Raw genomic sequence first — 11,024 nt, 5'->3', positions numbered from 1 at the left:
CCTCATGAATCGTTCCCTTCCCTGCTACTAACCTTCATTTATTACACACTCCAGCTGCGTGATGGAACGATTTCTCCCACCTTATGCTCTGTATGATAATTCAAAAGTTTATCATTTGTTATCGTGTTATGTGTATGTGGGTAAAGTCTATTCCTTACTATCAGTGCCTATTACCAGTGCGCTTCCGTTTTCCCGCCTCTTCATATAAATCTTCTTTTTCTGCCTTTGCTTTCCATTGAATTTTCCCATTTTTCTTTGAAACATTGTGTATCGAGAGAATAGACAAACTTCTATATTTTATTTGATATTTTACTTGCTGAGTGTGTTTTTTTCTCGTTGTATGGTTTTTATGCATTATGTCGTGATTACTGTCTCCGCCTCGTCGGTGTTCGACACAGCCCGGCTACGTTTTCCAGCTGCGTAAGATCCGCGCACCAGAGCACATTTGCATGGTTGTAAAAAGCAAGTTAGGCATTTGGAACGACAGCGGTCCGCGTTGCAAGATGCCGAGACCCGAGCGATGCTTTACGTGCTCACCCGAGCATCGACCCAGTCACAAAAAGGAATACTGTTTATATTGCGGTGTAGCAAAATCGTTCGGGCTTACCAGACCAAATTGTTCTTGATATGTCCAAAGCATTGCGTTTCCTGGATTCCACACACCACGTCACCCTTTTCACTATGTCACACACAGAGAGACAAAGGGAGGGGCAGCATATTTATTTAAACAGACACTAGGTCCAGCTGCGTTACACTTGAAAGTTTTCGCACTCGAAAATGCTTCTGCATCTTAGTCTTCGTCGCTGAGTGCTTCGTATTGAGCTGACAGGAGAGGCTTCGGTTCCAGAACTGTCGGATGGTGTCGATCGTCAACCAAAACACTACCGCTATTTCCCATGCTTCCAGCATTGTTCACGCTGGCGTTGCTACCGGCAGCCCCGCTAACACTTAACGACATACTGTTACCGGATTTAAGTCCAACGGGTGTATTGCTACTGTTGCTATTGATGCCACTACCGCCGCCAATGGAACCGGATTTCGATGACGCCGACGACGACAGCGACATTGTGGCGTGACCCGATGTTGGACCTACTAGCGGTACCGGCAAAGTGGACGCTCCGCCGGCGACGGTGAGAGCACTGAACGGATAGGCATACGTTGGCGGTGTAGTGAACGTTGTGATCGGTTGCTGATGGTACGCATTGTGCACGATGGAGCTAACCAGCGACGTGGCCACACTCGCTGTCGTTGCAGCCGCAGCCGAAGAAGCTGGCGCCGATAACGACGTAACGTGCGGAGAAGACTGTTCATCACGTGACGCTGGCTGCCCGTCGCCGCCGCCTGCCACCGGTGTTCCGCTGCGATCCACGCTCACCTCTTTTACTTGATGGTGCGCCGGTGATTGGCGATGGGGAGAGTGGTTATGAAAGCTTCTCGGTGACTGCTGCCGTTCGTTACGGCCACCAGCTCCATCCACTAGCACAACCATCGACGGATCGGAAACGCGCTGGCCTCCTTCTTCCGTGCGCATGGCTTCAACGATACGATTTTTTACGTAAAAATCAAGCGCAAAGTTATCTCGCACGCTCACATTACCACCAGCACCAGGGTTGGTGCTTGTTCCGACGCGGCCTAACGTTGTTCCCGGGTGGTAGAAGGAGGGTGCGTCAGGAGATACGGACTCGTGAAATTTATTCCGAGGTCCCGGCGAGTGGGCCATACGAATGATGTGCCGATCATGTGGCGTATGCCGTCCGGGACCTTTCTGTGCATCGTGCTGCTTTTGCATAGTTTCCTCCTTGCCAGGCGTTGTTACCGCTGCAGGACGACGATGCTTCCACTGGTCAGTCACAAGTATGGACTCGGCTCCCGAAGTACCGGCGGCACCGTAAGGAATGGTCGGTGGGCGTAGCGCCAAAAACGGGTTCGGGTTCGTCGTGAAATCATTCGTAATGATCGACTCGGTCAGTTCGCCAAGCGTAATGTTTTTCAGGCCACTGACGTTGTTCCCACTAACCACAGCCCCACCGTCACGCCGGTGATGATGGTGCATGGCTGATTCCGGGTCCAGATCTATATTGATCACGTTTGGCGAGTGAGATTTGTTACCGTTGTTCTCACTCATAGCTTGCACAGCCGATGACCGGTGATCGCGCGAAGAGAACTGGAAAGAAAAGCAACAGGCGGTGCGTTAAGTTGACATTCCGTACCAAGGCCAAGCAAGCGCATCTGATGCCTCCGGTGGAGAAATTACTCACATAAGCCGAGCGATGCGGGTCCCGACTCGATGGTAAAGGAGGATCTACAGCCGTTTGACTAATTTGATGGGTTATGATTGCGTCAATCAAGTTCGCTGCTGTTAGCGACCCATCGGAAGTGTTCCGAACACCGGCAAGATCGATTGATCTGAAACAAAAAGCATTTATTCCATACCATTTCGGCATCAATTTAAAAGACTACACAAAATTACAACGTACCGTTCCCGACGGTCTGGCATAAATCCTTCGTAGTGCTGCTTCCGACGGCGATCGTCCGCTTCCTGATGTCGTTCCATCCGCTCGCGGTCGCGGTCACGCTCCCGTTCCCTCTCGCGTTCACGCTCCCTTTCGAGATGGTCACGTCGTTCACGCTGGTCTCGTTCGCGCTCCCGTTCGCGTTCCCGTTCACGCGCCCTTTCACTCTCGCGCTCCCGCTCACGCTCCCGTTCTCGATCGCGTTCCCGTTCCCGTTCCCTTTCGCGCTCGGCCCGCTCAACCAAAATCGTGCGCTCCAGTTCGGCACGCTCCCGGAAATGCATCTCCTCACGCCGGTCTCGATGTTCTAGGTGCGATTCTCGTGCGTACCCCAGCTGCTGAAGCGATGGATGCAAAGGTGAGTGTTGCTGCTGATGCCGACGTTGCAGATCAATCTTTGTTTTGGTTTTTCATATGTTTTGATAGAAAGTTCCGTATATTAGCACACTCACGCAATTTGCGCACGCACCCGTATCGAATAGGCCGTACAGTTCATGCAATCACTCTTTATTACCTGCTGCTGCTGCTGTTGGCGCAGATGCTGATGATGTTGGGCTGCGGCCGCAGCAGCTGCAGCCGCTTGCTGGTGCTGTTGGTGGTGCAGCTGAATCATACTTGGATGGTGGTAGCGAATGTCGTGGTGATGGGACGGCGGTAGCGAACCGATCGAGCCTACCGACAGTGGGGCGTGCTGTTCAATTATCGTACGTTTGTTATCATCCTTGTGCGGAACCGTCATCGGAGGCTGCTGTACGGCCAAATCTACGAAGGAAGTGAAGCCATCTGGAAACGCGTTGAAATTAGTAGAAAGAAAAAAACAATGTAAATGCGTGTTGAGAAACTGGCCTCAACCCACGTTGACAACCTACCCTGCAGATAGTGTTGGGAAACCGGTGGTGGCGGAGGCTGCAGGTGATATCTGGCCGGTGCTGGGCTTGGCGGTTTGCAGGAACTAGTGTTTCCGCTGCTGATGCCACTGGATATTCCTCCACCAGTGTTTCCAACACTGCTGTTGCTGCTGCTACTATTGCTGTTACTGCTGCCAGTGTTGTGCCGTTGGATGACACCCTGCCGTTGCGGTGGAGGAGGCGTTCGATGCGGACTCGATGTATTCTGTCCGTACACCGGTGAGATTCTAGGTGATGCGGAGATTGAAACAAAACAAAAGAAATTATTCAATGTAAACCAGAGCTCCCACAGATACAAAAAAACTCCAAACTCAAACGCACCGGTTAACATGGTCTGCGGCTGGTGAAGCTCGGCTGAGGTAGTCATTGGGCCCCGGTCTGGTAACGACACCCGGCGGTCCCACGCTGCTACCGACGAGCCCGTATATGGAGCCAGGAGGCATCGAAGGGCCGTTACCACCGCGTGACGAGGGTGATTCCTTTCCTGACCGTGAGCCACTGTTTGGTGCAACCACCATCGGTACTCCCGATGGCCCAATGGGACCCGCACCGCCACTGTTTGCAACGCCACTGCGCCCTTGCATCTGCTGGGATGTAATGTAATCGTTCAAGATGATCTGCCGTGAGCTTAACTGCTGCGAAGTGTTGTCAAGTGGAGCGTATGCAGGCACATTGGGGCCACTTGGGCCACCGGGGCCTCCTGGACCACCGGGACCACCGGGGCCTCCAGGGCCTCCAGGGCCTCCGGGGCCACCGGGGCCACTGCCACCATTGCCAGGCGGACCGGTACTAGCACTTCTTGCACCGTAGGGAGGAAACTGCGAGGCCAACACGTGAACCCCACCGACACCCGGCACAATTTGGGCGGGACTTTGGCGATTTACCATCTTGTAATCATACGCGGAGCCTGGCCCTTGGTTTGAGTTGCGCTTATCCGGAAGCAAGCCGCTTCCACCGCCACCGTGTACCGGCGTTCCGTGGGTGATCGAACCGATGAACTTCTCGTTCGCAATTATGGGTGAAGACGATGCACCCGGCCGTCCACCACCGCCTACGGATGATGGTGGTGTTTGCCGGAGCAGATGATTTTCGTACCGCGGACTTAGCGTTGTTGCGCCCGCCGACTGCCCCTGGATGATGATTTGCGGTTGTTGCTGCGACTGCTGGCTTACGGGTGTGCCGTGAGTGATCGAACCGCCTTTAGGGCCTAGGCTAACGCCACTGGCGCTTCCACCGCCGGCACCAGTACCACCGGATGACATTTTTGGGCTCAGCTTGGGCGTGCTTTTGCCCTTCAGTCCGCCGCTACCGGGCGGTGGTAACGAAGACGGCGGTGGAGTATGCGACGTGATCGACGTTTGTCTGCCTGCCACTTGCAGGGGAACCACGCCGCCACTCGACGAAGGCCCCAGCGGGATCGTTAGATACGTCGTACCCGAGGGCGATTTCGTCAATGGACGGCCCATTACGTCCGAGGCACCGCCCACTACTGGCAGGTAGCTCACGTAAGCCGCCGATCCGACCGATGGTGCCGTCGCTGGAATGTTAGGTCCCGGAAATGCATTGTCGGTGCGATAAACGGTCACGGCACCGCCCGCACCGAACGTGTTGTGTGGGCCCGACAGACCCAGGAGGAACTTGTTGCCGCCAAGGCTACCACCACCACTGTTGATAAGGCTGTTGCTGTTGCTAGTACCACCACCGGCGCCAGAACTCGAGCCATGGTGATTGTTACTGTTATGGCTGTGGGCCGGTGGTGGTGGAAAGGTGACCTCTTGGGCTTTTGTCGCTGTTGAGCTTGTACCACCACCAACACCGGTGCCAGTATCTGATGCCATCGAACGCGGCGTTTTCTTGATACTCAAATCCAGCGTCTGAGGTTCGTCGTTCGATCGTAGGCCGGCGTTGAGGGCAGTCGATTGTACCGACTGATGGATCGGATGCGAAATCGGAGTAATCGTGGCCGGAATCTGCCCACCCAGCGGATGATTCAGCGAGCCATGGACCGATGGATGGGACACGAGCGGTGGCGGAATCGTCGTGTGTTGCGTTTGTTGTACCCCGGGCTGAGAAATTATTTGCCCATGCGAATTTACAACCGTAACGCCCATGGACGATACAGGCGTCGTCAGCTGCTGGACCACGGGAGCCCCTGGGCCAGCCGACATCGATACCGGGGGTGCATTTACTCCCGGTACGGTCGGAGCCACTCCACCGACGGCGTGCCCTTTGGGACTGTCACGATAGTCGCGCACGCTTGACGCCGCGCCGGCCGACGGAGATGATGACGTTGGACCGCCCCCGGTTGAACCGGAACCGCCAAACTGTAGATCTCGCAAACCTGGCGGCGGTGGTTTTCCTCCCGTGGCCAGCGAGCCGTTCTTGAACGATCGCTCAATAACGTTCAACATCACGTCGCGAACGTTTTGAGGCGTCGAGCTGATATCACTGCCGCTGACCATCGATCGCGGGGGACCATTCGGTTGTTGTTGCGGCTGCTGGTGTGGAGGCTGCTGTGGAGTGGAGTTGTGCAGCAAGGAAAGACTGGAATTATGGTGCAACGGTGGCGGATAGTGCGGGTGAGGCAGTGGATGATGTAGCGCAACTTTGGGACTGTGTCGATTCGCCGGCGAAGATTCGTTCTCTTCGTCGGCCGTTTCCGTGGCCGAACTATCGTACTCCTCCGTGTGACGTAGCGGTTTGCGCGGTTGCGGCTGCCCAGGGGGCAGCAAACGATCATCCTCGAACGCAGCACTCGTCGACGAAACGGAAACTGCATTGGCCGCCTTCGCCGGAGGGGCAGCAAGAGAGATAGCCGTCTCGCTGCCGCTCCCACTGCTCCCACGATTGCTGCTTCCTAAGCTCGCCGGTCCGACACCCAGCACTATGCGCCCGTCTTCAACCTTGGCGATGTTACCACCTCCTTCCGTTGGTTGCATTCCGACCATGGCAGACGCTGCTCCTTCTGCGGCGGATCGTCCCAGCGCCTCGGCAACGCTGCTGGTGGTGCTACTCGTCACCGTGGCGGACACATTGCACACAGTAATGAGGTTACCACTGCCCACCGCGCCGCCACTGCTGCTGCCACTCGTGGGACTTTCGGCCGATGCTGTCGTATCACTGCTAGCATCGCGCTCGTCCGACGAGGACGATCCACCGCTAAGATCCGACTCATCGCCGTCCGTCATTGCCGACCGTCGGTCCTCGCTCGGGTGCTGCTTGTAGTACTCGTTTAGGGCTACATCGAGGCCATACTTTTTCTTGTAGTGAAAGTAGCAGGTCTTGAGCGCCAGCGGTGGCTTTGTCAGCGATTCCGCCAGCTGGTTCCATTTGGGCCCTTGCTCCTGGAGCAGCTTCTTGAATCGATCCATCTCCTCGTCCGTCAGACTGCTGCTACCGAGCAGGTGCGAGCCCATCTTGCGCCGGATGCGCGTCAAACAAGCCGAACAGCATTTGCTCACGTTGGCCGGAATTTGTAGCTCCTGCACGATCGGATCCCGAATCTCCGGCGCCAGCTCGAACAGCCGTGGGGGCAGGTTGCGGAACCGTTTCACGCGATCCTTCGGGTTGGGGCAGGTTGGCAGCGGGCAGTGGGTATAGCGTGACTTCACCGACTTGCACTGACAGCTGTTGCAGATCCGCGCCCCGGATGGTATTTCCGACTCCGGGATGCTGTATTGCGCCGCGCGGCTACGCTCGAGGGGTCGCGTTCGGGAGCACAGTTCCGTTTTGCAGATGAAACACGTGTACAGTGGTCCCATCGCCGACAGTTTATCTGTAGAGTGGAGCAAAAACAGAAACATAGATAGTAATATTACCAACCGATCTTAGTGTGTAACAATGGGTAAAAATGAAGAAAATATATCGAGACAAATGGCCAATGCTTGTACAAATCGATCTGAAAAATAATTCACAAACACTGTATCGTTCGCAAGCGTATCGTAACCCTACCGCCTAACTTACACATGTTGTCCGTTAGTTGCCGCAATCGATTAAATTTACTCCACCGGATGAAGCTGTGTGTGCAAATTCGGATTTACTTTCGATTATAAGCACTTATGAGTTGGAAAACGTTTGTAGCGATTCCGAGTTGTACCATCAGCCTCCTGGTCCTGGTCCAAACACAAACTTTATCTGACGCCGTAATCGCATGCACGATTTCCATCTCGTCAACAATCATCCCAACAATCCAATCCCAACTTTGACCAACAGAAACTCTCATCCGCAGGCATGAGTTCAGCAGCAGCAGCAAGTTGCCGAGTTCTCGCTCGAGCCACACCATTCTATAACCTTCGGCAACGCCATCCACAAACCAATCGTTACCGGTCCACCCCACACCGGGCCGAGCTCCTTTTCAGGCGTTAATTTGAAAGTTACCGAAAACTATGTACCCGAAAACGCAATCTTAATTGGTTGGGATCGGGGCCGCGAGACCCGCGAGTAGAGTGCGCTGGAGAAGAACGAGAGCACGGAGGGCCGATTCGCCCCCGCGAGGTAACGAAAAGGTAAACAAACCCCTGTGGCCGGCCGGCCGGTACCCACCACCACCATCAGTGGACCACCCAGTGGAAGGCAAACAAGCAAAGCAAGCAAAATTCCTTTTTCAAATTGCATACCCAAAGCGAAGCGAAGCCTCGTTGAGTGGGTTTTCCAGTTAACTCCGCGGTGCGCTGCGGGCCGTGGGTTCACCGACATCGGGGCACGCGAAGTCGCAGTGCGGGTGTGGTGTGCGTGTGCTTGTACAAATTATGATATTTAATGAGAAATTTTCGACGGATGAGAAGAAGTTATAAGTTGAGTTTGCTTCTGCCGTTCTCGGCAGCGCAGCACTCGCACTCGGCTCGCGCCCAAAAATGAAACCCTCGACAGCGGCAGAGGCTCTAGCGAAGGAAGGCACCGCGGGGATGGAATGATAAATTTGACGGCCCGCAGCCAGTCGTGGCGGCCAGGCGGAGATTCACGAAAACGGAGTCATCTTCTCTGCAGCGACAAACTAGAGACTACCACCTCTCTCTCTCTTGCTCTCTCCGTTGCCGCAGCAGTCCGCGAAATATCAGCGACGGACGAATCCGATAACACGATAGAACGAAACCGCTTACCGTTCATTCATTCATTTAATTAATTCAATTTAATTAGTGCGCGCGAATAACTCCCAACCGTGTTGTGGACACGGCGATGACGGCGGCGGCGGCAACGACGACGACAAACGAGATGATGATGAAGATCGAGTTTCAAATTGTTTTTCCGCCCCTCGTGTGCTTCGCACCGACCGCACTAAGAGGTTCTTCTGCGCGCTCTGCTACCAACCCCAGCAACAAGAAGCATGGGAATTACATTCAAACAACGGCGGCCACATGGAGCGCCTTGCGTCCATCGGGTGGGATGGAAAATACACGCTACACAGGACTCGTTTGATGGGGGATTTGATAATTGAACGATTGAACGTTAGAAAATCTGCAAAAGAAGGTTCCACATCGGTCACACGTATTGATTTCCTCGCTACATTGCGAAACATTACTCGTTTTGGCGATCGATTCTTAATGTGTCGCGGCTAGTAACCTACTTAACCGTGTAAACCCTAAAATTAATCATTAGGCCAAGTGGCGGTATCGCCGCCTCCCGTGAATCCACGGGGAATCAGCTGAGGGTAATTTCAGCCGTTAAGCCACCTAAAGACGCTTGGTTCAAAATCTTGTCTTGATGAAGACGTTGACACAACTTGGATCTTAATTGTTATTTTTACAGCGACAATGACCTTTAATAAATATCCCGCCGAGAAAAGCATAACAAGAAGTAGGATAATTGTATTGATCGGCTAAAATTTCGAAAATATGTTTCATTGCTCTTTAATTATCTATTTCTGTCGCCAGACGTACAAATAATTCAAGAACTCAACTCATACATTTAAGCGCATCCGGGCAGGATGCCATGACAACCGCATTACACCTCACCAAGAGTTTAGCAAATAGAAACTCATTCCTGTATCCGTGCACTGATACTTTTATCTTGTTTAATTTCACCTATAACAATAAAAAAAATACAACACAAGTGTAGTAGTTGACCAATTCCGCCAAACAGAGGACCAAAGACGTATAAACAAAACATGCGAAAGTTTGTAAGCTAAATGTACTGTACGCGCCTACATCGGATGCGGTAAATAAAGAATATGTATTATTCATTGTGAAACGCATTGCCCTGAATTTTCCATTACAATTGCCATTGAAACAATGCCCTTTGATCCCACGCTAGATTGTTACGGTTTTGTTGTTGTCGCGTTTAATGCAATTTCCTTTAATTTTAGAAAAGCACTGCGAAAGCTAATGAACCGCGTGACACCACCGCAGAGCTAAATACGTTAACCAGGGCAATCGAAGCAACGGGGGCGCGCTAAATAACATTCATTCCCTCTTTGTAGAACTACCTCATGGCACCGTCCTGGCGTAAGTACATTCGTTCCTGTTTGTGGATAGCGTGGCGGCGATTATGATTTATTATTTAAATATAATTACAATCATGTCCACGATTATCGAGAGACAATCAATAATTCACCAGGGGGAGGGTGGTTATGGGGCTGATGTAGTCCGCGGCCTGTATCCACATTTCAAATGCAACCGTAATGTTACGGTTATCACATTACTTGATTCACTGCGTTTCGATCGGGTTTCGTCTTATTTGTGCAGCAGAGCCCCACCCAATAGGGTGATCAGACCGCTCTTTGCGTAATGTTTTTTACAAAAATGAGCAAATAAAGCGATAACAAGCTTTTTGGGTTCCGCACTGCTTGTCATAGCCGTGCAGTGACAGAGGATTCCCAATTGTGGTGTGCGATATCATTCGAGCAGCTACTAGCGAACGGGTTAGTGCATCAACCGTTCCGCCGGTTCGCTTGGGGAGAGCCGTGTAGTCACCGCACCGGAAAAAGATAACTGTAATTAACTTCGGGGGCTTTTGGCGCGGGGCCCTTGGTGGAGCCCCCGACACAGAACGTACAGTCCATGAGTAATTGAATCAAAATACTGCCAACACAAACAAACCATTCTCGCGGCAGCAAAGTGCAAAATTGACAGATACCGTGCGCCGCATCACGCCGCGCGATTTTGCGCTTACAATCTGCGGAGCGCGAATCGGCATCACTCGATCCATCAGGTCCGGTCCCAAATGGTATCATCCGGAGATATCGATTAGCGCGACCCGTTCCTCACCGAGCTTCACTTCCGGTCATCAAATTGATTGTAAAAGGGGCCCGCAGAAGGGTTTCATCTATTTTACAACGGCGATTTACACACCAACCGAAGGTGCGCGATCAAACAATAAACTGGGACTGGGAGTAACGGAGGCACAGATGGGTAAGCCCCGGGAATCAGCGGAACAGTAGCGGTCATATCAAATCGAAATTGGATCGCCCGGCCATCGGACTGTTCACCAATTTTCACAATTTTCCAGTGACACATCCCGCACACATGCTGCATTTTCCGCGCACACACCTTCTGCACACACGCGATATGGCACAAAATTTGCCGTGTTACACACCCAGCTGAGCCACCACCCCCCGGTTGCTCCGTTGTGCGCCATATTTCGCATTTGCGGGGATGAATAATTGAGC

At 52.9% G+C, this 11,024-nt stretch overlaps 1 protein-coding gene across 1 annotated transcript in view; it reads right to left on the bottom strand.

Annotated features, from left to right (window-relative positions):
* Window positions 1–488: 488 nt before the first annotated feature.
* LOC131215395 (serine-rich adhesin for platelets) overlaps window positions 489–11,024 on the bottom strand; it is a 28,930-nt gene continuing 18,394 nt past the window's right edge. Inside the window, 7 exon segments of the mRNA XM_058209784.1 lie at window positions 489–2,164; window positions 2,259–2,406; window positions 2,478–2,960; window positions 3,032–3,296; window positions 3,383–3,648; window positions 3,743–4,121; window positions 4,206–7,196. Of these exon segments, the coding sequence (XP_058065767.1) occupies window positions 791–2,164; window positions 2,259–2,406; window positions 2,478–2,960; window positions 3,032–3,296; window positions 3,383–3,648; window positions 3,743–4,121; window positions 4,206–7,196 (5,906 nt within the window). The 3' untranslated portion in view covers window positions 489–790.

This window comes from Anopheles bellator, chromosome 1 (assembly GCF_943735745.2).
Source record: "Anopheles bellator chromosome 1, idAnoBellAS_SP24_06.2, whole genome shotgun sequence".
Classification (NCBI taxonomy): Eukaryota; Metazoa; Arthropoda; class Insecta; order Diptera; family Culicidae; genus Anopheles; species Anopheles bellator.
Note: the sequence above shows the minus strand (reverse complement) of the source record. Positions and strands in the feature narration are given on the sequence as shown.